This window comes from Parus major, chromosome 2 (genome assembly GCF_001522545.3).
Source record: "Parus major isolate Abel chromosome 2, Parus_major1.1, whole genome shotgun sequence".
In the NCBI taxonomy this organism is placed as follows: Eukaryota; Metazoa; Chordata; class Aves; order Passeriformes; family Paridae; genus Parus; species Parus major.
Window position 1 is genome coordinate 68,807,233 of NC_031769.1, and position 25,741 is coordinate 68,832,973.

Sequence of the window (25,741 nt, forward strand, 5' to 3'; positions counted from 1 at the left end):
GCATGAGGCTGGTGTTCTTCCAGAGCAAAAGCTCTTACTTATTTCATCGGAATGCACAAGCAGGATTTCTGAGTCCCCAGAATTAAGAAGTCAAACAATTTCTTTAGCTGATGGCTTTGTGTTTAATGCCTTGCATGCCTGGCATTTTTGGCATGACCCAAATCCAGGTTTCTTCCCTGTGAGCACTCTTGTGTGTAACAAGGGGCCAACTCAGCTGAAGCTTTTCCTGCACTTAAGACTCAGAAAGGCTCTCTCCTAGGTAGTCTCAGGTGTTCAACCTGTGGGTTCATGATTAACTTTCTTGTCATAAATATTAAATGATCACAAGACCTTTATCTCTGTTAAAAGTGGCTGAAACCAGAGAGCAGGTTCAGAAGCTATTTGTGAATGGTGATTTCACATGCCTCACATTTACAGAAAACCAGACTGAAAAAGCCAAAGCTGCGAGCAATTTTTGAGGAACTCAAAATTTGTTTTCTAGCCAAAGATTACCATGGAGTCTGCTTCAGAAGGGGTGTCAGGAATGCCATGAGGAAAACACAAAACAAAAGACAAAAAACACAAAAAAAAGGAGAAAATGCTACTATCTTTGACTTTACCTTTGTTCCTTTTATTTGGCTGCACACTTCATTAGCCCAGTTCTGTAGATCTGCTGTAGGGAAAACAAAAGAGTAGCTGTAACATATAGTAGGCACTTAACCACAGACCTAAACATCCACAGTCATTCACAACCCACAATATCATATTAAATAAAACCAGCAAGCCTGTTTTTACTGCCTGTTCAAGTGTCCCAGCATCGGTCTAGCTGAGGATTCATTTTAACTGGAACAGGGATATATTTCTGTGGAACAAATGTTTCCAAGCTCCTAAAATAGACCACGGTTAAACTGTGTTCCACATCAAATGGGGTTTCTTTCCTGGTCATATGTCACACCAAGCTATGACTGGCCCAACAATGACCTGCTCACAGCAGAAATGGTCTATTTCAAGAGAAGTCACATGGATGGCCCAAAGGCCCTTCCAGACAGGAGTGAGAAGAGGGTAAGCCACTACAACCACAGGATGGCAGGCTCAAATACAGCATGCTCTACTTAATCAGGGTATGCTTAATGGGGATATTCATTCCAATTTCTTTGGAGTATCTCCCAAGGAAAAACTTTAAGTCCAACATGCTTTAGGGCAACAATTGACACAGTGAGCAATTCTTGGTTTGCATTTATAAATTTTCAGGGCTCAAGTCCCATTTACATTTGAAGTTTACAATGGTTTTGCATGGCTGAAGATAGATCAGCTGCGCAGCCACTGCCAGTTCCCAGCAATGACTCTGTTGCTCCGATGCTGATTTACCACCAGTACCCACACCAAGCAGGAATGGCTTCTTCCTGAGCCTGCAATTCTCCCCGGCTCGGGTGAGCAGGACTCCCCATGCTAAGGTAGTGAGGGACTGTCACTGCAGAGCAGCAGGGCAATAGAAAGGTTAAAGAAATTGCATTCCCCCCTAACCTGCTCTGCGTCGCAAGTATTTGGTTTGCGAGCAGAGTCACCATTTCCTCCAGCCCATCCCAGAAATTCCAGATTTAGCATAACCCATGTTTAGTGTGGCAGAGGCAGCCTATTTCTAAAACACAGGCTGAAATATACTTTACAAGAAGTGAGTTCTGTCTTCCTTTCCACTGCTTCCAAAACTTTGCATAAATTGTTAGCACTTGGGAAAGGAAATGATGGAAAAAGCTTTCCATGTTTAGAGGAAAAAAAAATTAAAAATCAACAGAACAATAGAGGTATGCCCTAAAGAGACACAGGGCTTAAAAGAGAGTGGAAGAATGTGAAGGTATTTCCATTTAATTAAAAAGAAACTCAGTATTCCACCGTTATCCAGTATGCCTTTGGCTAGAATTTTTCTATTTTTCTACTTTAACTATTCATTCTATTTCCTTCTAATATTTCTTCAATACCTCATCAGAACTTCAGCTTTCAGCTAAAAACATCATCTCCATCATATTCTCAAATACACTCAGGCCTTTGTATTGAAATCCATATTTTAACTGTCTGGATGCAGTTTTTTGGGTGGGAGGGAGAGTAAGGTGAAGAAGACAGGAATTCTATCTGTCCCTGCTTCCCTTCAGCAAGGGGTCAGCTGTGCCAGGTGATGCAGAGCAGCCAGGCTGCTATGAAAGCCCCCAGCACCAGCCCTCCTCCTTCCAACCACAGTCATGTCTGCCCTGAGGATGGTCACTCCATGGGTCAAGTGTAATACACTGTAAATTACTGCCTGCGTAGAGGAAAGGAATTTTTAGCCTGGCTTTGTGCTAGATAAAGCATATCCGTATGGACAGACATAGGGATGGCACAGAACTTCCAGTGTAATTCCTGAGCTTAATCTGTTGGTTACCCATGGAATCAGATTGCACAGAGAGCCACAGTTGTCACACTCATGAATACCATTAGCTATGATGTACCTGTCAGCTTTTTTCCCTTCTTCTTGTAGTACACGATGAAGACGACAATGCCAATTAGTGTCACAAAGAACAAGATGACAATCAACACGTATAAGATTCTATTTGTTCCTGCAGGGTGTAAAAAAGATAGTGCCATCAATACACAGCCTGCACTCAGCAGTATGACAATCCTTGCTCATTTTACCTGCTTTTCTACAGGAGGGGGTTGTTTTTTTCTTCCTATTTCATCTTTAGTTTCTATAATAAGAACAATAACTCTAACACTCATGCAGTTCTGTGACAAGCAGACACACTGACGGTACCTAGTACCAAGACATCTCTATAAAAACCAGAATCTTGGTGTTACAGAGCAATACTGTCCGGTCAGGCTTCTCTCAATGTTCCCTTGCAAGCTCCCAGCAGACCACAGGGCTGAGCTTGATCTCACTCAGGGGACAGAGGACATATATTTCATGGAGACTATAGATACAGGTGGAAAAATTTGTCCTTTATCTCAGGTTATGATAGATCACCGCATGCCAAGCAAGCAACCTCCTTGGTACCATATCCACGCTGAAGAAGGAATTGGACAGTGGGCAAGGGATGTCTGAGAGGGATCAGGCTGAGACTGCTATAAAGTAAGCAAGGAGAGGAGCTGCTGGTCTTTATACATGTAATGTGTGTGTGGAAAGCACAATAAAAATGAGCATGCTGTCATGGGTATAACATGGCTATAACAGAAATGCTGCCATGCAGTTTTAGTGGGAGATGTCAAACTCATCTTAATAGTGGACATAGGCCCTAGAGTCACCAGGCCTATGGTGATTTTTAAAGGTGGGATTTTCCAAGAGCCCTGTCTTGGTCTACAGCTGCTCTCCCTAGAGTCATCCACAATGAGAATGGATTTAAGCCAGCCCAAACCTCTAGTAACCACATCCCTCCTACTTTCCAACCAGCAATCCATACGAGGACACAAACCATCTTCTGATGGTTCAGGCATCTTCCGTTCTTTACAAACTGCATCAGATTTGTCAGTCCCAGGCACACTTTCTTCCATCCCTAGAGCTGTACAGCTAAAAAAGAAAGACAAAGAGGCTAGGTTTTCTCAAGGAAGCTTGTTGTGCCTCCTACAGTTACACAGAACAGTACTTTCTGTAGTAAAATACAACATTTCTCCACCCCTAAGAACCTCAGATACTTTACGGCTCGGCAGTTCTGTTGTCACTGCTGTCTCTTGTTCTCCTGTAAGGAGAATTCAAGCTTCAGCCTGACAATGCCTTAATCACTGCACAGCCAACGCTGATGCTCCATGTGCTCTACAGGCAGCCCGGGACACCCCACTGAGAAATGCTTTTGCCCAAGCCTTCTGGCTGGTGTGGTCCTTTTACAACACCCAGGGACTTACTTGGTCCAGGATTTACACTCGTCGGTGGATGAGGAGACCTTTGAGAAGTAGCCTCTGGGACATGGTATGCACATTGTGTCCCTGTCTTGTTGCACTGTGTGTAGGAAGGAAAACCGTAGATGAGTTTCTGTGGGTTCCTTCCAAGAGAGAGGAAGGTGACCATGCTCCCCATTCTCCCACTCCACTCTCCTCCCACAAACCCCCCAAAAGCTTTCATAAAGGGTGGGGTCTCAGGTTATATTAGGGCAGCAATGACAGTCCCATGTAAGCCCTAGGAAGTCTCACCTGAGCACTTCTCTACATAGTCAAAATGAGAAATGACCAGGAGCCATTTGTGTTATTTATTGTAAAATAACACAGAGCTGTTACATCCTTCACCTTCTATTTATTCCCTTGTGATGATACTGTGTCAGAGACAGTGATGCTGACTGGTATAGTCACTTCTATGAAGCCACAGTAGACAAAATACTGTATCAGGATTTGTTAGGCTGGAGAAAAAACACCAACTGACTTCCAGACATATGAAGCATTTCTTCCTCCATTACTCTATTACTTGCTGCTTTTTTGGGGTTCCCTATGGCTTGTGGAGCTGTTCCCAGTGTTCACTACACCTCTGAACTTAACTATTTTCCACCCACAAAATACCTGCATCTTATTTTAATGAGACTTAAGAGTAAATTAAATGCCTGTAATAAATCTTTGCCATCTAAAACAGAATACTTGCTAAAACAGAATACATGAACTGCCTGAAAAGTGTTCATCACTTTTAACTTGTTTGTAACATTAAAAAATGGCAAAGCAAAGTCATTGCACAAAAACAGATCGCAAATCTGACCTCAGGAACAACCTCCAAAAGAGTGCTTCTCTGAATATGGGAGCAATGCATGACCTAGTGACTCACAGTCAGACACCTCAGCAAACATTAGAAATGTACTGGACACCTTGCAACTACTGCCAAGTCCATGTGACATCTTGCAGAAGTCACTTGATCCAAGATACTACTTAAACTATGGAGGCAGAAGCCTTCAACATGTTAATAGTCCAGGAGGAATATATGCAGTAGTAATGACTACTAGTAGTAGCAGACATGCATCTTCTATTGACAATTGTCTGAGAGTCTAAAGGACCCCCTCTAATGTCACAACCCACATGATGCTGGCCTCATCCCGAAGGCCTGAGCTGGACATTTCACTTTGTGCATCCTGTACACCCTGTATCTTACCAGGAGGCTTGACTCCAAGTCCAGGAGCACACATGGTATTCCGCTGACAGCAGTCGCAATCCTCGCTCCAGTGGTAGCCCATTGTACAAGCACACTGCCGCTGGAACGTGCTGTTCCCTGGGTTCACTTCTCTCAAGGCCTTCCCTAAAAGAGAAAGCAGATGAGAGTAAAAATCTCTCTGATAACAAGCCTCAAGTTTCTGAACCTCCTGTTCTATCTACTTGCTTTGCTTGAATGGCAGATGCAAAACCACTCATGTTAGAGGAAATGGTGCCTTTCAGGAAGCAAGGGAGACCCTTGATCAGCACAGGGCTCCTCACCCACTGCACTCCAAAACAATACATTTCCTTGTGGCTTATGTAGAAAATAAACACAGCATTTGCAAGGGTGAGACAAGCATGCTAGGGGAAGTGAATGCAGAGTGTGCTGGGCAAAAGGACAACTTCTAAAATCAGCTCACAGGGGTGAATGGCCCCAGTGAAGATAATCACTATCAGCAGCACAGAGACTGCAGTCATGGTGCTCTGCTTAGCACGGGATCTCTGCTGTCTGGGGATCTCTCTCTATGCCAGGCTCCTCTGCAAGCTCAGCTTCTGTGTTGGGCACCTGAACAAAGCAACTTCCCTAGATCCACTTTCCCATCTTCATGCTTCACTAATTTGGATTAAAAGGTTCTGCAGTATGAACAGCTCACCTTGATCACATATTTTATGTAGCAAGCATTTATCTTCTTCATTCCAGACATCCATATACTCGTTTGGGCCACATGGTTGGCACACGCTATCAGAAGTAGCAGTGCATCTAGCAGACAAATATTTCCCTGTGATTGAGAAAAGGAAAAGTAGATCATCTGGAAGCTGCAGAGCACCTGTCTAAGAAGGTTAGAGAAAAATAAGAGATTGAGTGCTAACACTGCTGTGGACAGTCATTTCTTCCTGCACCTTTTTAGTTTGTCAATCTGGCCCCCATGTAGTGTGGCACCGAAACATCTGTGAAGTGGATGGCCTGGGAGCAGAAGAATCAAGCTGCTTTCTGTCTCCCACAGTGATTAAGTGCTATCCCAACAAAACAGCTGCTGTGGCCTTTGCTGAGGCCAGCAGGACCATTCCTGCCCCAGGAAGGCACTTGTCAGCCTGAGATCAGGCACCTGCAGGGCACGTGCCAATCCATCAGCAGTCAGGAGAGCTGACTGCCCCACCAGCAACCTGCAAAGCAGCTCCTAAGGAGCCTCTCAGCCCCTCAGCCCAGTCAGTGCTCACATACCTGGCTCACACTTCCTGCAGCACCGTCCAGAGTACTCATAGTGTTGTTCGCTCTCACACGGCGGAGTGATTTGTAGTGACAGCTGGAGCAGGGGAGGAAGGAGAGGACATGAGAACCAATACACCTGGAGAGCTTCAGACCTACCCAGTCCCAGTGCTGGCACAGAGAAGGAAGACTTTCCGTCTGTACAGCACAGTGGATAGCCAAGCAATAAAACTTACCCAACATTTGTGATTTCACAGGTGCTTTGTAGACATGCTAATGGTATGTACTTGGTGCTGTACACACAGGGACTTTTAACAGAGCCAGGTGACAAATAAATAATCCATCTTGCAATTTGTCAGGAACTTTTGGCCTGCTACATAACCTTTCCTTACAGTACTCTTTTATTTTAAATCTATGACTTTAAAACAATTGTAAAGACAAAAAAAGGCATAGAGATACCTCTGTAGTCCCTTCCAAAGAAATTATGTCAGGTCAAGACCTGGGAAACTGCCAGTTTTAACATAGAGCGTTAAGCAAACAAGCAAAGTGAATGATTTATGTTCCTGAAAAAGAAGAAGTTCCCAGCTTCCCACTGGGATACAAGATACTTCTGGCTTGTCCTATAAAATACTGGCCTTAAATTTTGCAGCTTTTTATGGCTCCCACTGTGTCCTGCAGAGGTGGTCTCATAGAATTGAGGCAGCCATCCAGAAAGGTGATGCGATTAAGCCAACAGCTTTTTTTGTCTCAAAAAAGCCAAAACAAAACCAAACCAACACAAACCACCCCCTCTCCCCACCACCCACCTGAAATGTGTACATGACAGGGCATCTGCAAAGTGGGCAGCAGAGCTGCCTCTGGCCTCATGGGTCTTTGCATCCCTTCCCAGCTCTCAGCTGTACACACAGTGGTCCCACCCAGAGCACAGGCTTCAGGGCATGGCTTGTGCTGGGGGATCCTGGCCAGACAAGCATTGTGCCCAGACTTTCACTGACCCTGCTTTGGCAGCCCAGAGTCCTCCGAGGCAAACTCAATACCTCACAACCAGTTGTTGATCTTGAAATTAGGTAAGGTGATTCAAAATCGAGCCCATAGCAAGGAATTCTTCACTCTTGGACACAGCCCTGTAAACTGCATTTACTTGGACAAAGCTGCAATAAAGCTTCTGCTGCTGGTTAAAGGGAGCTTTTGCTGCCTAATAGCACATGACAACTCTGTGCCTGCTAGTGCTGGTTCCCATTCCTCTGCTTAGAATTTTCCCCTTATTTCCTCCAAGTTATTACATCTTCTTTTTTCTCCTTTTCTAGCTTAAGCAACAGCAACGTCTTTAAAAAAAAATAGTTTTCCCTAAGCACTTTGCTCTCTTCTAATGCTGGGAAGGGTCTTGTATATTAAAGATGCCCAAAAAGGATTGAAATTCTTTTTTAAACAGCACCTTTTGGCTTGGAGTTTAAGCCATGGGTTGGTGCATGACTTGTGTTTATCAAAACTGTGCTAGCTGTGTCTGGAACAGAAAAAGTAGCACAAGTCAGAGGCCTTGAGTTCTCATATTTTTGCAGAGTATAAACAACTTGCAGCCCTTTTTTTCAGCCTCATAACAATCCTGAGTCAAATTAAGAGTCTAGTCTTCTGTTGTCTCATTGTTTCCTTGTCTCTTTCTCTGAATTCGTTAGCAGTACCTTTCCTGTGATTAGATAATGCATTTTTGCAACACTGCATTCCCAGTTTACAGAGCACCTCCAAGGAGGGGCACAGGTTAACAGCCAGTGCTGGTGAGGGAAGAGACAATCTAGGAAAAGGAAAGCTGGACTAGCCCAGCAGCTGAACAGTGACACAGCTCAATGACCCCTATACTTGAAAGAGCTTGTTTTCTGTAACGCACTTCAGGCTAAAACACTGAGATGGCCAGCAAAGGGTTGAGGTGATGATGTGGAACCAAGCACAAAGAGTGTCTTGAGCAATTAATTCTCTACCCAGCCATCCAGAAAGGTAACAATGGTGGTGAGATGAAAAAGCAGGTCCAGTCATTTGCTTTTTGTTACAGAATATCCTCTTCTTCCTCGTTTGCCCCTGTTTAATAGTTCCTCTTTAGACGAAAAGACTAAAAAAATTACTGAAGTGTCAAACAAGGGCAAAGTCATCCTTTTTACGGAAGGATATGCAAATCTGCTAGGAAGCATTCAGCTAAAGAGTCTGGAGTAATTTCTGAGAATCACAATTCAGCCTGAGGAGAAGCAGCAGGGCCCTGGAACCAAGGTGAAGGGAGCAGGCTAATTGCTCAGACACCTTTTAGACACTGCTTTATACCATCAGGCTTTAAGACACAATGAAGGCTATTGTTTTGGAATAGCTCACAGCTGCATTAACCTATGCTCTGTGTCAATAAGCAGCCTCTTCTGGGTCAGTGTCCTTCCCCTTTTCACACAAGCCAAGGCATTCATAAAGCTGCAATACTCCCTCTTTTGGTTTATGCTCAACGGTGCAAAGACAAGGCTCTCAGCACCCATGGGCTAATCCCCATGTAAGGGTGAGGGAACCTAGCCTGGTATGGACTAGCTGGACCTGCTGAGAATGAAAGCTGGGGCAAGAATGGACAGGAAGGGAAACCAGAGCAACCTGGAGTTCTCTTATGGTGGGAGCCAAACTCAAGACTTCTTGCTTACACAACTCTGTTGATGTCAGGCTATCCCATATTAATCCCTCTGCCAGGCAGACATGTCTGTCTCAAACTGTACATTAACTTCCTTGGGAGGACGAGAAGTACTTGTGCTGCTGCCAGCATGATGACCTGATGCTTCACCATCACCAGCACATTCCTGCCAATGTGTCCTTCTGAGACGGGGAAGTGCAATTCATGTGCAGATGAGGAACTTGTACCAGGAGGCCATCTGGCTTTACAGAGGTGACAGGAAACCAAACCAAGTCTCCCAAGGCTCAAGTTTGCTCCGTAACCCCTGGAACATCCTTCCTCTCCTCAGATGCTGGCCTGTGGGTCTGAGTGATTTGGACACCGCCAAGCTCTTATCTCGAGAGAGAAAGGGCCAACTTCCCCTGAAGTGCTTAAATGAGATAAAACCAGGCCTGGTCATTCCTTAAAGGGTCTCGCTATTGATGAAGCTGCTCATTAAATCCCACCACCATGTGCAAATAAGTGCTTCAGAGAGCTCTAGGTATCCTGTGTAAGTTTAATTTGTCACTTCAAAACTGTGCAAAGCACACAGATTTCCACCAGTTCCTAGAAAACCAGACAGCTTTCTAATTTGATCAATGTCACTTCAGAACGAATATATCCAACAGGGGAAGAAGACAGGGGGAAGAAGACAAACCTCCTCCAGGCTTGGTAGATTCAGTTTGGTAAAGCACACCAATGCCTGCTTACCTTTAAGCACATGATTACCACAATGGACTTCTCTGGAAAAACAGACATGCTTACGTCAATGCTTGCAGAAAGATTGTGTTTTGGTGTTGAGCTGCAGGCAGACTTTTCAGTTTTGTGTTTGGGTTTTTTGCTTGCTTATTTGTTAAAAAGGACACTAAGCAAGAGTCTGCTTGTGCTTTTAGTGTTGGAGAACATCGATGACAGCACTACAAAGCACCACGGTGTTACTCACACCTTAACAAAACACACACGCACACAGGTGTGTCTGAAGGAGAGAACCAGCAGCATTCAGACTCCTGTCCTCAGGCTTAAGGAAAAATTTATTCTTTGTGCCCTTGAGCAATCAGACAATTAGAAGAAGCTGCATGTCATGGATGCTAAAATTACTTTTCTTGCTCTTCACGTTTCAGAAAAGATAGAGTTGCATGGGCCTCTTTCCTTTAAAAGTAAAAATCTGGAAGAACAAGGTCGGGGGTTTCCACTGTCTTTTTCCCATGACACTTTTGAACAAGAACCTGAGGCCTCAATGAGGATTGCTCATTAGCGATAATCTCGGTTTTGCAAAAATTGAGATGTAGAGAGACAGGTCAAGGGGTAGCTGTCTTTTAAGATGACACCTTCTTGATCAGTGTAGTTGTTTCTGGACAGTATTCAAGTAATCTGTCATCATTTCACTGAGCAAAGCACATTTTTTTCTCCATTTATTATTACAGCATCAAAGTACCTATGGGAAAGACAACTACGGTCTGTCTTGCATTGCACACACCACTTCTTTATACTTTGGAGCCCAGGTTTATTCAAGCCACTTGCTTTTGAGGTCCTTAGACTTGCCTGCTATAAAACTGAAAAAATCTGTGGATTTGGGGCTTTATTAGCCTTTGTCAACAGGAGTGAGTTTTGAGCAACACTTCCTGAAGTGGACTCTGCAAGCACAGCTAAAATGGCCTCTGCAGTTTTCTGCTGCTGCTTCTTCAAATGTGAGCCACTGCCTCTCCCCTCACAGGTACCAGCTGTGCCCACACTCTTCCAGCCTCCAACCTAATTTGGGTCAGCAGCATGGCTAACCAGACCCTGGATTTCTTCAGCCCATTGCCAGTTTCAGAGGCTTGCCTAAAAAATTATTTAAGAGTAAAAATAGAATCTGGCTCTCGATGGGCGCTGCCCTGTGGCTGGTGCTCCCAGGCACTCTGTTGAGACACATAATTGTAACAACTCTGGAAAATTTTACAGTTGTGGGTGTACAAGGGGAAAAGAGGAGTCCTGTGTTAAAGGCTTAATCATAATCACGTTGCATGTAACAGTTCCTTCATGGACAGTCTACACTATTGATAAAAATTAAATCAAAGCAGCACCCAAGTCACAGCTTTGCAATTCCAGTTATTTGCTTGCAGGCCTGTAATTCATCACAAAAATCTTAGATTGTGAATGAAATGCTTTTGGTGATGTCAACTTTCCAGTGACCAGTAAACCACATCACAGAACTACTACCACGTGGTAAAATGGAGCCGAGAAATGGCAACAGCTTAAACTAAATATTATTTCACTTTTAAAAATAGGTCCTTAAAGCCCTCCTTCAGCCTTAATGCCTGAAGAGGCAAGAAAGAGCGTGAGGGATGAAATCAATAATGAAGAGGTGAAGAGAAAACTGTAATGTGTGGCCAGGACTTGGGCAAATGGTGGCAAAAGCTGTGTCCTGCCTATTCCCCTTGTCCCTCTGTTCCAGCGTGCAGCCAAAAGCAAACACCTGAGCAACTGGTGCTGCTCCACCGGTGGGAAGGAGCATTCCTCAATCTCAAACCCACCAGAGCTATTTCTGGCCAGCAGCTACGGAAAGGAGAAGTGCTGCACTGACGGCTCTCACGGTGGGGTGGGGGCATGCAGACAGGAACCTCAGGTATATCAGATACATCAGATGGGAGACGATGGAGGTGCGACATGGCAGGGCTGAAACGGTGACTGACTGAAGCTGTGAATCTGCCAGCCTGCTTCTACAGGCTGAAGACTTGCCACCATGTGCACAACATTTGTCATTCAGAGACAAAGTCATCTCCACACTGCAGCCAGAGGGGCACACTTAACATTTTCACTGCCTCGGCACTCAGTGGTGCCTGCGCATTGCTTTTGCACTTTGCTGCAAAACCTCATGCTTTAACCTGTGCGCCCCCACAGCCACAGCAATTCAAAGACTAACAGCTACTAGGTAGAATACTCTGAAGGTGAATCTGAGAATAAGAACCTAAAGCTAACCAAACTGAAATATTTGACAAAAAGGCTTGGCAGCAAAACCAAGACTTGCAAGAGTCCAGAACAAGCAGAAATAAAGGCTGCAGAATAATGACATTATCAAAGCTAATACCTAGGTGTGCTTGTGGTAAAGCCTGCAGAGGCAAATCTCTTCTAGATTAAACAGGTGTGAGAGCAATGCTCTAAAGGAAAGTTCAGCAGCCTTACCACTCAAGGCACAGTCTCAATGACTCATCATGAGTAACTCTACACCCATTCATGCTTAATTAAAAAAAATATTAAAAAAAACAATAGTAAATCCACAATGATTTAGGGAGAGCATACTCCTCTTGCATTTTATTTTTTTAGTTCAGCAGATCATTTTTCTATGCTTCATCAGCTGAAGTTGAGTCTTAATGAAGAAATGACCATGACAGTTTTCTTGGGCTGGATGCCAGATTAGGAGTCCAATGGGGACTTTCTGTGCTTAAAATCTATATATCTATGTAGTTTTTCCTTCCAGCATGCCCTCAGAATGGAACATAACATAATAATCTCTTATTATGTGAGGCAAGATCGCACAGTCCTAGCTGAGCTGCTGGGCAGAATGAGAAAGCTTGTAGAAGAGAGGAAGCTTGTTTCACCACCTGATGCTCTGGTTCGGCTTCCTTCTCCTGGATTTCAGCATTGCTCATGGAACAACTGCTGAATACCCTGCAGGCAGAAACATGAAGGGCAGTGGTGGGGCTGCAGCCCTTGCTTGGGATGGTGGCTGTCTGGGGGGCTGTATGTAACACCACAGACTATTCTGCTTCGGTGTGAGTTAGAGGGAGAACTGCTGGACTGTATCTGCACTTTCTCTGTTGTGAAGGAATTGCTGCCCTTATTAAAGGGCTCAGGACTGAGCTGAGAATTGATTAATTCACTCTTTAGGTGTCATCACAGGGAACCAGCTCTGCCAGTGAATGCAGCTGGTAATTTCTATGGAAATATTCTTTCCTGATTTGAAGAATCTCTGGCTGCTTTCCATAAGCAGGCTGTTTCACAACATGTAGTATTGCAGGGGAGAGCTTTTCTTCCTGTGAGATCAGATTCAAGGAACCATCTTATCCTCGCTACCGAACAATGCAAAGTTACTGGAGAATATGTTGCTCATAAGGCAAAACTCTTCACTGTGGCAAAATAATGCACTCAAAATAGATTTGCTTGTGTGCTACATAAGCAATTTTAGGACTTCATATGAACCTAGTTGCACATTTTTCCCTATCTGTATTTCTGCATTCCAGATTAATGGGTTGCCTAACAAAACTTCACAGTATTTTTATTTCCATATGAGATTCTTTTCTTTTCCCTCCACTTTGACCACTGACTAAATATATTCTGCACCCATCTGCAGTCACAAATGTTGTTCTTTGTCATTCTTGAACAGACCCTATATACTCTTTTTTCTTTTGGAGTAGCCACAAAGTGGTGAGGGTGAATGACCTCATTTTTTTTCCCCCCTCCTAGCCTAATTGGCTCTTGCAGGGTGGATTAAACTGGACAGCTTGGCTCTTTTACCAAAACACAGCCTTTCCTGGTCTCTTTTATCTAGATTTTAAGAGGGGAGGCAGCCAGAGGGTACTGCAGAGGCCGAGAGCTGACTCTGGGTCTCAGCTCTCTGCCTGCCCACTGTGCTGCCATCCCCTGCCAGAGCCCCTGCTCCAGCCACTCCTTTGGGAATGCTGCAGGGAGGCAGCACAAACATGTCTGGCCAAGTGGTGTGGGGAATGTGCCTCTGCCGTGGGGATGCTGCTGAGGTCCTGGGCAGAAGAAGATCCAAAGAACAAGGGTGAAGGCTGGGTGCTGCAGCCTACACCGTGGCATCCAGCCAGGGCAACGTATCCACTCCCTTCCTGGGCCTGCGCGGGCAGACCTCCCTGTGACTTTGGTGGGAAACAGATGGGGCACTATCCCAAGGTGATTAATGACTCTTTGGCTTCGTTTGCAGCTATGAGATCCTGGGCACTGCACAAACACCCAAGAAAGCCATGCCCAGAGAACTCACACCCTGAGATGGCAAACAAAAGAGGTAACCATTGGAAGCCCTGCACAAAGCAGCTTAGGTGTCTACACAGGTATGGGACACAAACCAGGATGTCCTGGAGTGCCAGGGTGATGACAGTATTGCTCCTCCTGTGCAGCGCTGAGCCCTCCAGAAGGCACCCCATCAGAAATATGACAGCACACTGCAGTGACACACAGACAGGGACAAATCAGGAAACCTGCTTTCCCCAGTGCGAAGTGTCACACCAAGTCCTGCTCCCACAGGGCAGACACAACAGCAAAGCTGGACTCCCATCTGCAGCCCACCCTGTGACTTCCAGCCATTGCTGCTTGTAGAGGTTTTCTTCTACTACATGAACTTTGGACCATTTTCAAAGAAGAGTAAGTCATAAAAAAGGGCAAGTTCTTGCAGGCAGGCTATTGTGTCACACAGACCAAGGCCTACTCAAGTCCAGAGTGCAACCTAGTTAAACATCACTTACTTTTTATCTTGCAGTTATAACATTCAAATATTTGCCTGTGAGTTCTGCATCAGCAATAATGAGCCATTCTCAGAGCAGCTGCTTCTCTGTGCAAGCAACACCAAGGCATCCTTAAAAACAGGAGTGTGTGGCTGCAGCAGAAGCCAATGCTGCCTTGAAGCTGAGTTTCCATGGAAAGGAAGGGGACAGTCTATGCAAGGAGCAGAGCTGCAGCTGAGAACATGATGAACCAGCTATCTTCTGTTTCCCTCTTCCCTCCTGTGTAACCAGGTCCCAGTGCAACCTTCTCCCCCTAAGTGTCCAGCAGCCTTTTCTGCAGAGCAATCCCTTGCAGCACAGGGCACAGCATGGAGGGAGATCTGAATTCTGTGGTCACAGCATGTGGTGGCAGGAACCCTCTTGGCTCTGGTCACCACAAAGACTTCCTGGAGACCTGGTCATACAGAGAGGAAGTGGGCAGGGAGAAGCAGGAGGACAGATTTGCAGCAAGCGTTGCCTTTTCCTTGCATCTGTGCATGTACCTACTACAGGAGAGTCACTTGAACTCCTAGGGACACATGGATAAATGTGACAAAGTGACTCAAGAATGATTCCTCTAAATAGTGTTACAGTATAAATGCTAGAGGACAACACTTTGAGGTTTCCATGATTTTCTATGTCGTAGTTACACACGCATCCCTTTTACCATCTGTACTGGTTCTTGCCCAGCTGTCAAGTAACATCCCACTTTTCTCAGCTTGAGGGTAATAGATAGTGATGGGCAATAGAAACAAAATAAGAGAAGTAGTTAATCTCTGCTTGACCTGTTTATTCGGGTTTTTTTCCTTCTGACAGAGTATGAAGAAAGCACTGTGACCTAGATGACATCGGTCAGTACCCTCCAGATGTCTGATAAGCTTTGAATTCTACCAGCTTGTGAAATGTGGCCAAGGTTTGTTTTGGTCCTGTTGGTGGGAAAGAAGAAATCACATCAGGCAGATGATGCTTAACATGAAAAGAGAAGTGGGACAGATTTCTTAAATTGTGGGTTGATGTAGTTTTACATACATCATATTCTGTTGATATGAGGTGCTGTAAGATTTTTCACATGTTCTGGGGGAAACTGCAAAACAATAAAAGCCTTGCCAGTGTTCCTCACAGGAACCATTGCTGTATGGGAATTTTTACAAATTAACTAATTTAATTACAGTAGCTTTGAAGCCCACTCTGTTAATGGTAGAATAAATCCAGGAGTTTAGATTAAATATTGTAGAAGTTTTGCCCTACTGAATGCTTCCTTTGGCCCTGTCCAAAGCATGAGTAATAGACCAGGAGAGCCCAAGGTGTAACACAGTATAGTAATGGTTACATTCTTTTTTCCCCCCTCTCTTATCATACAGACTGTGCATTTTAGGAAGTTAGAGAAAAATCTATGTTTTGGCCAAAATTTCCCTATATTGCAAAGAATTCCAGATGCTTGCAATGAGCAAACTTTATCTATGAAGTGAAAGTTACAGAGCAGTGGAAGGATCATGCCACAAAAGAGGAGATAAATCTGTGGTGCAACTGATTTACTGCACATCTGCAAATGCACATTCTCAGAGACTTTGACTTCCATCTGATAGTCACACTGATACTCTTTACTTTGCAAGGAAAGGGATGTGAATAGTCTGTGCGAAGAAAGCTGAACAGATCATGTCCCAGAAGGCAAAATACCCCTGACAGGTGCCCACAACAAATCACTTGGAAAGATCATCTTGTGGTTGAAGCACAAGATAACCAGGGCTGAGCTCTGCTCCCAGAAGTTCTGCTCCACGCTTGGTGTGTGACATTGAGCAGGTCACGAATTCTCTGTTCCCATTTCCTCTTTGGTGAAAATGATGACAATGATCATGTCTATTCTCAGCAGAATTATGAGTGAGTATGCAATAACTTACATTTCCAAATACTTCTCATTCTTTGCAGTAAATACATTGCAAATATCACCGTTCAAGCATAATTCCACCCTATTAACCAGTCTAAACTAACACAAAGGCATTAGAAAAACCTCAACCCTCCCACAGAGGGAGGTATTTTCTCATTTGTTCCATCAGAAAGCATCAGTCTCCTAAGAAACCACTGCCCAAATCAGTCAGACAAAGGAGGAGAAACTGAAAGGCTGCTCCAGAGCAACACCGCTCTAAGCTTGCCTTTCACATTCTTGTAGGTTCTGCTCACTGTTGAAGCAGAGTATTAAATTAATGGGCTCTTTGATAAGTTATGTTTTATCCTTATCCTTACACTACAGCTTTCCTGGAGCTTCCTGCAGTTTTGTGTTGCTACTTGTCCAAAGCAACGGCGATGCAAAGTTGCACCCTGTACAAGCACAGACTCAGAATTTAGCACGTGTTGGACTCAGTGGAAAGACTTTACACATCAGCCCAAAATAAATACAAGTTCCTTGTTCTGTGTCCTGTGAAAGGCTATGAATCAAGAGTGAGAAATGATGAGGAGCTCTGGCTCCTACATCAGGGCACCTGAAACATGCCGGCAGCTTACCACAGAAATCTGAATTTCCAAGGTTTGGTCAAAAGCTGAGCCGGTTCTAGGCAATGAGGATATTCCAAAGGGAAAAACTGCACTAAACCCAAATGGCTCCAGAAGGAAGCAGGCATGTAATGGTTAGTGACCTGAAGTAAAGGTATAAAGAGCGTTGAGGTCTGCTCTTCCTGCTGCACTGATCAGTCCTGAGCACCAGGGCACGAAAAAGGAGAGACACAGGGGATACCGAGGGACAGGACAAACCATCTGAAAGCTGTGACGTAAAAGTCACTTTTGAAATTTGCAAGCTCATGCATATACATATGGAGGACACCTGGAAAGCAGCAATTTCAGAGAAGCCTGAGAGTGAGGGTGGACAAAACAAAACGTATGTTTTAGAGGGGAAAAAAAGGCCTGTGTGGTTTTAGGCAACATATTTAGGACCAGGGATCCAAAGGAAAGGCTCTCAGGACTGTGCGGTCAGACATTAAATTGTAAGCTGTAGACAGCAGAGGGTTTTCTGTTTTGGTTTGGGTTTTTTATCTTTTTTTTTTCCTTGAAGCTGCACCTTGCTCTCAGGGAACCCAGCCATGGCCCGGTTACAGCCCCATGTTGAGGGAAGCACTTCAAGTTACATAACTTATCAGGAATAATGAGACACAGAAAAATACCAGAAGTTCAGATGAAAGAAATACAAATAGCAGAGAGGCTGCCAAACATTGAAGGAAACAAAGTGTAAATAAAGGGTAGCGTGGTATTTGTAAGTCCTGCCAGTCTAGAAGGGTCTAAATAATCGGAAGGGAGAAGGATGATTTTTAAGCTGTTTAACTAGAAAGAGCAAAGCAAGCTTCTGCCGATGTGAACTGCTGGAGGAAACGCGATGTACGCCATTCACATGGCTGAGGAAGAGCTGGCTGCAGAAAATGGTCTTTCCGACAGCAGGGGAAGACCAGCCACGATCCCGAGCGTACCGCGCTGACCAGCAGCCACCTGGCATCGCCCAGAGCTGCGACCAGAGCACGCTGTGTTTGCAAACAACCGCAGAGCCAAACCTCGCTCAGATCTTCCCCCGTCAGAGGAAAGGGCTGCCCCCGGGGGCAGCTGACCTGGCACCGGGGCCGGGCTCCTGGCTGTGCCACGAGCAGCACATCAGCCTCCGAGAGAGTTATGTGGCCGTCCTGAGCCTCAGCCTCCCACTCGCGGGCCTGGGGTCACAAGGGCGTCCCACGGCCCGGGGCCAACATGTGGGACGGCGGGATGGCCAGAGCTGAGGGGATTCATCCCGGTGGGGAAGCCGGAAAGCTGAGCCCAGGCTGCGAAAACCCCGCGTCCCACACCTGAAGAACAAGTGTGCCCACGCTCTCTCGAATAAATCTGTTCGGTAGGGTGGAGTCTGCCTTATTTTTACTCTACATGCAAATTATATCCCTCAACAACCTCACTGCAAATATTTTCTGGTTTCTCACACCCTGCCCTGGGCAGAAACAGGCTGTTTTCCCTGCAGATCCCCTGGCTTCCTTTGCAGCTTTGGGTTTGGACTACTTTGATTTTACAGAAGCGAGAGAAGCTTATGAGTTGCTGGGATAAAAACAAAACCAAAACCCAAACGAGCGGAGCGGGGAGCAAGGCAGGCGAAGCTGTTGTGCCCAGCGCCGCGGGATGCCGCGGGCTCCCACCTCTCCGATTATCCAGCGGGACGAGCAAACCAAGCCTGCGGGAGGGATGAGACACCCACCTCCCCCTCGGCCGGCTCCCAGCCTTACCTGCTTGCCAGCGGCAGCGAGGCAGAGGAGAAGGAGCCAGCAGCCTGACGGGACGGGCATGTCTGTGTGTCCGTCTCTGCCTCCTCCCGTGGCTCCTTTTCCTGCCACCGAAGGGAAACTAGATCCTTCCAGCCAAGCCCCCGCGCCCCGGCAGCGCTGCGAGGCACATTTGAGCTGACTACTTCTCTTTCTTCCTTTCCTTCCTCTCAGCTACACGAGGGGAGAAGACAGAAGAAGAAGAGAAAGAAAAAAAAAAAAAAGGCGCCTGGCTGTAGTTCCCACAGCATTTCCTCAGCCTTGACATGCAGGGCTCTCTTTTTTCTTTTTTTCCTCGCTTCTTGTCCCTCCCTTTCCTTTCTCCACCCCTTTTTACAAGAAGTTTAGTCACCGTGCCCACGTTCCTCCTCTGGTCGGGGCTTGCATTCCCGGTCAGTCCCTGCCGGCCGGGCCATGCATCCACCTGCCCCCAGCCCCTTCCCTCGCTGTCCTCTCCCCTGGAATCGCTGCCTTCTCCTCACGCCCCCGCTATCGCCTGACACTGCCAGAGGACATCTTGGGCCTCAGGCAGCCTCCCACCTCGCCCCCCATCCGCCCTGGCTGTGCCCCCGGCACTGAGGAAAGCTCCTGTCCCCTCTCGCTGCCCGGGCAACATGTGGGGGCCAGCCTCGGCCTTCTGGCACAGCTCGAGGTCCCCGTCCCTTCCCCCTCCACGTACTTCAGCTGATGTCGGGAGCGGACGGGATTGCTGCCAAGAGGAGAAGAAAAGCGGAAGATGTGCCTTGGGAGCTCTCCCAAACCACTCCACGCCGTTCCCGGGGCCAGTCGCTGCGCCCTGACTCGGAACGCTGCAGGGTGGCCTCTTGACCCCCTGAAGAGCCTCGGCCGGCAGCCCTGCGGCAGCCGCCCTGCCCGGAGGCGAGTGGCTGCAGCCGGTGGCGTGCCCGGCACGGCCCGCGATGTCCCTCGTCTCACGAAGGGACAGGAATCCTCTGTGGCGCGGCAGGACGGGCCGGGCTGTTTACACAGGCTGAGGATCCAGCAGGGCTGGCCCTGCGGACACAAAACCTGACCTGTGCTCACATGCTGAGAAATAAGCTTGGGAGCATGTTTCTGACTTAGGCAAAGAAGGAAGTTGTTCTTTCACTTATGTATTTAGATTTAACCCTTGACCAGGAAAAAACCTAGAGTTTCTTTATGTTTTCAAATGAATAAATACATTCAAACACAAAAGATGAGGAGAATATTAAAAACTCATCCTTCCTCGGTGTTTGTTTTTTACTCAGAGGAATGATATACTCAGGACAGAAACAGCTGCTGACCTTTTTTCCTCTAGCTAGTGAAAGGCCTGCCTGCACAGCAAAATGAAGCTATGACCTTCACTTCACCTCTACATAGTTTCCAGGGGGCCAAAAAGCCTTTTTAATCTCCCTAAAGTTGCTTGACCCCTGCAATGTCCTCAGCAAGCGTTGGGCCCTGCCTGATTTATGCTGAAGCAGGTCCTGCTGGCCTCATTCGCCTGCCTGGTCTCTCACACCACGTGGCTCTTTGGGCACTGGTGGCCCCGGGCTGAGTTTGATGCTCCACCTTGGGTTTTGGCTCAGAGCAACACCGCATGATGTGCCTGGCTTGGGGCCAGTGGTTGCCCCTGATACCCCCAGTCTTCTGGAGGTGACTGGGCAAGGATCAGGCTGATGGGTTTCAGCAAGCCATCGAGCTTGCAAGTGCAGTGCAAGAGCCCTGTCACCCTGCTTGAGGAGTCAGGATCTCACCACACTTGGGTTGGACAGGCTGCTGGTCAGGAACAGAACTGAGCTGGGAGTGAGGAGTAGGAGGGAAGGCCACAGCACCCAGCTTGTCTGGTAGGCAACAAATGCAAAGCCAACTTCACCGGGGCTTTGCAAAGTATGGTATGACATGTGAAAAGGTGTGTGCCTGGCTGCTGGCAGTGGTTTTAGTCCTGGTTGGTCCTGGAGAGAGCCCACTGAGAGGGAGGGACAGAACCAGGGCAGGATCCTTCTGCTGGAGCCTTGTCCACCCATTGCTGAGAACATGCAGCTCTGTGCCAGCCTGGAGGTTTTAAAATGTTTGTGTTTATGGTACAAGGAAATTCTTCTTTTAACACAGAACAGTCTGTTAAGTCTCTTCCCCTTTTCACATTTAGCACAACACCAAGGCTATAGGCTGTGTTTATTTACCAGCTGCTCATTCTAACCACAGATTTACAAGAGCAAACTCTCACGAGCAGTCAGATGTGTTGTCAGCTTGCTCTGAAGGTGTCAATTGAAGAGTTTGAAGGCATCGAGGGAAGCCAAGCCCTGTGCAGCTCAGAGGAGCTCCAGAGCAGTTAGTATTGCACATCAGCTCAATTACTTTTGCATTCTCACCCCTGATCCTGCCTGAAATATTTCTTGTTTGAGCTGAAATTTCTCTCATTTTCTACCACTATGTGAAAACAGCCTTTTTTTGAAAGCTCAGATATTTTCCTCTGAGTTAAATTTTATGTTCCTGAGCCAAAACCCGCAGAAGCCACTACTGGGTGCTTTACAGTCTTAATTATGGATTGCAGTAGATTGTTAGAAACTAAAATGTGAATGCTATAAAATATGAACTGGGGAACATGTAGCACTGTCAATTCTCTCACATTTATCACATATATCATTCTACATAGCAAAATAAAACCTTAACATTTATACCAAAACTGGTTTGTCCACCTGTTTCAGAAAATTATTTTTTTCCCTTACAGAACATTATTTTGTCAGCCACCTTTGCAAAGCACCTGTTCTGAATAAAATCAAAATGCTTGAAATATTAAGGTTTCAAACTTAATGGTGAGATTCGGGCGCCTCTTGTTTCCGTTCACCACTGTGGCACACAAGCATAAACTGGACTAGCCTTTGGGAAGCTCTTATGAAAGAGGAGAGATGAAAAACCCTTTGCAGCCTTAGAGGTGTGGCAGAATGAAAATAATACCTTGGATAATTCCAGGATCCCTTCTTTGGTGATGCCTGCCACGGAAAACAAACCATGAGCCTGGCTGACCGCTTAGCAGGGCTGCGGTCAGTACAGATCGCTTCTTGCTTCCTTCCTAGAGAGAGAAAAGTGGGTATTACCTGATAAATGCTATTCTAAAAGAAGCACATCAATGTAACACTGCAAGTTTTGTAGCTGTGTCAAACCCCTTCAGCATCAGTGTAAAAACTCCTCTTTTACAGGAGCTTGATAATTGGCAACTCACTCCCAGCCAGTGCCTGAATTTGTCTCCCATCTTTCCAAAACAATCAACCCAAAAAGTAAAGGCCAGGAATGGTTTGGTGGATATACCAAGGCATTTGAGCAGTACCTATACATTCATTTTCACGTCCCTAGCTCTTCCTTCACTTCATCCATGGTACTGAACTCCCCTTACCTGCACATGAACACCAACACCTTGTGATGCCCCCTCTCCCCAGGAGGTAGAACCAGGAGGCTCTGTGTTAAATCCAGTTCTTCAAAGTGATGTGATGGAAACTTGGACAGAGAAACAACACTGAAAGGCAGATGGTTGCACCCTGGGAAACCTTTTCACATGTGCAGGAAGGCTTTGAAGGGATTCCCTTGTCTCTCACATGCTTTCGAGGGATAGAGGATGAGTTGAAGGGTTTTGATCAATCACGATCAATTTTTTTTCTTTCAATTTGTGTCACAAAGGTTTGGGGTTTCGATCTGTGGACAGGCTTTGTAAGTATGAGCACCTGCCTCTCAGCAGGTGAGCAAGAAAGGCAGTGCAGTGCAAAATTAGAGTTCTAGGAAAGATCCCTCTAAATCAGGGGGATGCCCTGCAGGGCAGAGGGGTCGCAGTGCAGCTTCTGGAGTACCAGCAATCCATGCAGAGAGCCTGCCATGGGACTAGGGAGAAAGGCTGCCTTTACCTGCCTCATCACCCTCTGCAGGGAGGGAGCCCTACTGTATGACCCAGCATATGGAGCTTTCTACACTTGGAGAAAAAACGTAGGAAAATATCTGGACATTTTGGCACAGGAGGCTCTAGTTTTATTTGAGAACTCTAGCTATTAAATCAATTAAAAAAAATTAAATCTATTGTTTACAAAAAAGCCCAAGCCACACACAAAGTCATGTCATCAACTTGAAACTGTTTTCTTCCTGTGTTAGCCAAGTTTCCATAGCGTTCTTTTGCCCAGTCTCCCTGAAATTTTCAAACACACAAATATTTCCTATGGCAGAGCAACTATAATAAAGCTCCTTAGTCACACTGGTGTGGTTTACACAACACACCTTTTACAATCCCACAAAAATGTACCACTGCTAAATGCCTGTCCGAAAACCTCAAGTCCACAGCATTCAAAAGAAAAACGCTCTCAACCACCCACCGCCAGTACGTCAGATATTTGAAGTACGTGCAAGCAGACACTGAGGTGATAGGTTATCACCAGCCACTGTGGCAACAGCTATGCCTGCATACTCCTGGGAGGAAATACAAAGTCATGGTGAATTTTTAACTTTGATGTGTGTAAGATACCTGTTGACCTCTAAGACTTAAGTCTTAGGACAAGAGCAATACTGGAATGGCCTGGGGAGCTTGCTCTACCCAGGATACTCCTCAAGCCTTGGAGATGAGTCTTTAAGGCTGGCTAACACCTACCAGCAGGGGGACTGAGACCCTAACTCTGTTGTAACACCCCATTAGCAGCTCCCCAGTGCCACCCTGCCATTTTATCTAACAGCACACTTAATGATCCCGAACTCCTCTGAAAACTCACCTGATTGAGATGACTCAGATCAATGGAGTACATTCATTTGTTAGCAAGGGTTCAAACCTAAATGAGCCTTTATTGCCTATTAAACATTGTAGCTGCTTAGTCCTCATCACCACTTCCCCTCCCCTTGCAGCATACTTAAAAGGAAGGTGCAAATGCCTGACAGAACGACCCACATGATCCTATAAGGCACATGCTCCACTACAGCTGCTGTCACTTCAGCAGGACTCCACTGTACTGCCTCCATCTCCTGAAGAGGACTCTCAGGTGTTGTGGAATGGGAAAAAACCTCTGAAAGTACAGGGCAAGGAGCAGCAGCACAAGGCCACAGTCACAATAGTTTTGGGAATGGCAATATTCAAATACGCAGCAAACAGCCCTATTAGCAAACAGTATTTAAATGGTAGAACAAACAGCCTTCTGCTTCTGTGGGATGGTGAAGTCAAGAGGGTGCAGACCAGCCTGACATGGGGTGACTGAGGGAGGCAGTGGCGAGCACATGCAATCCCAGTGCTGGGAAAGGAACCAGACTGACCACTGCCGTGGTGTTGGCCCTTGACACCAAGTGGTGAGTTTCAAGTCACTGACTTCTGCAGTAGAACTGCTCATGCTCACAAGTTTCTAGGAAATGGAAATCTTCAGCCTAAGGAAGTCTTTGACCAAACTGGAAGTGTGATGGATGTTCAAGCTCAGCATGTAGTGCAGATGCCTCCAAAGACAGAGGCTGTTTGCTGTTTACCACTAACTTGCCTGTTACAAACTCTGTAAGCAGAATCATCTTTTTCTACAGCTTACCTGTATGGATGAAAACTGGCCAGCATTAAACCTAAGGAAACCTTAAACCAGCTTCTAAGCTAAACCTTAGAAACAGCTTCTCTGGAAAAATGATTACTCATTCATGGTTACTCATCTGGATTAGTTAACACGCAATATATCGGTGTACGCCGCTGACATCCAGGACCTGAGCAGCTTTATCTAACAACCACACTCCTCTGGGCCTTTTTTAACCAATTTCATAGTCTAAACAAAATTAGCTATGGATCCAAATGTATATACTAGAAACATTAGCTAAATGCACTTAGAAAACCAGTAAATCAGTTTCCTTGAAATCTTGCCTTCACTCCTGTTATTCATCAGCACTTACATTTGATGCAGGAACTTTTGTGATTCCACCTTGCACCAGTGTCATGCCATTCAGTTTGCATTATCAACACATCAGTGACTTTCTGCTCCATGAACCTGTGTTGGTACTTTATGGTTTACTTAAATTTCTTCATCACTAAGCTCCATATGCGAAATTATTTAAAACATTTGGAATGCATTGTATCTATCTTCATAAATGCACTAAAATACAGAGCCACTGACACCTGGAACAGAGAAATGCCATTAACAGTGTCACAACAGAGAGAGTAGAAATATCCACAAATCTACTTTTCTGCAGAATCTTTTTGAATCATCTTATCATCCCTATGTACCAATGAATTTCCACAATATGCTACAAAAACTCCTCTTTGTCCTTCACAACAGATGTTTTTCATGGACAATTTTTAATCATTCAATCCATCAGCTTCCTCACCTTCTCTAGCCCCAAATCCATTCAAACACTGCTTTTAGTTCTCCTAACCAGAATATACTTCCATGTACAGTAATAGCAGGATTGCTTTTCTTCTTGGTGCAGAAGGGGAGTAGGAAGAGATTGACAGAAAGAGAACTGAGCAGCTTTTCTTATGGAGCTCCCTTTATTCACCTTGCTTAGAAGATACAAAAAGAGCAATTTGCCTAATTTAGAGTTCTAGAAAACAATCTCTTTCAGAACAAAATATAGGCATAATATCAGTTAGCCTTATGCTTAATCTACAGAAAACATATATTGAGGGAGCCAGGTACGCTCAGCCTACTGATCACTTTTGTTTAAGAACACAAGAGTCAATATTTTAAATAAAGACACTAAGATTTTGTCTGAAATTTCACTAGGGGCAGCAAAAACCCTTTGACATTTAAAACTAACAAGTTGAAGAAGTTCAGGCAATGATAATAAAGCAAACATTTAGTAATTTTACAGAATCCTTACTCAGGCAGGGCCATAAGCAACTGAAGACAACTCTTAGGGGATGATCTGCTTTAATGAAACGTTTTCTCCCAAAAGGTTCACTTATTTTGAATAGTAACAGGGGCTAAGATTAATTTAAAATATTCTGGTAATTCCTTTCATTAAATGGGTCAATCTTTTATTTTCCAGTCCTGAATGCTACAGTGCAGTAGTTAGGAGGATTAATCTGAAA

General features: G+C 45.5%; 1 protein-coding gene across 2 annotated transcripts in view; it reads right to left on the bottom strand.

The window, feature by feature from the left end:
* Positions 1–19,875, bottom strand: part of TNFRSF11A (TNF receptor superfamily member 11a) — a 33,719-nt gene extending 13,844 nt beyond the window's left edge. Inside the window, exons 1-9 of one of the 2 annotated variants that reach the window (XM_015619649.3) lie at positions 19,421–19,875; positions 18,706–18,915; positions 6,329–6,410; positions 5,760–5,885; positions 5,066–5,209; positions 3,844–3,937; positions 3,417–3,511; positions 2,460–2,567; positions 600–649 (exon numbers count right to left, since the gene is read on the bottom strand). In XM_015619649.3, coding sequence (XP_015475135.1) covers positions 600–649; positions 2,460–2,567; positions 3,417–3,511; positions 3,844–3,937; positions 5,066–5,209; positions 5,760–5,885; positions 6,329–6,410; positions 18,706–18,765 — 759 coding nt within the window. In that variant the 5' untranslated portion in view covers positions 18,766–18,915; positions 19,421–19,875. Of the gene's footprint in view, positions 1–599; positions 653–2,459; positions 2,568–3,416; positions 3,512–3,843; positions 3,938–5,065; positions 5,210–5,759; positions 5,886–6,328; positions 6,411–18,705; positions 18,916–19,420 lie in introns of both variants that reach the window. The other variant, XM_015619647.3, reaches the window with a different exon arrangement.
* Between the last annotated feature and the right edge of the window lie 5,866 nt (positions 19,876–25,741).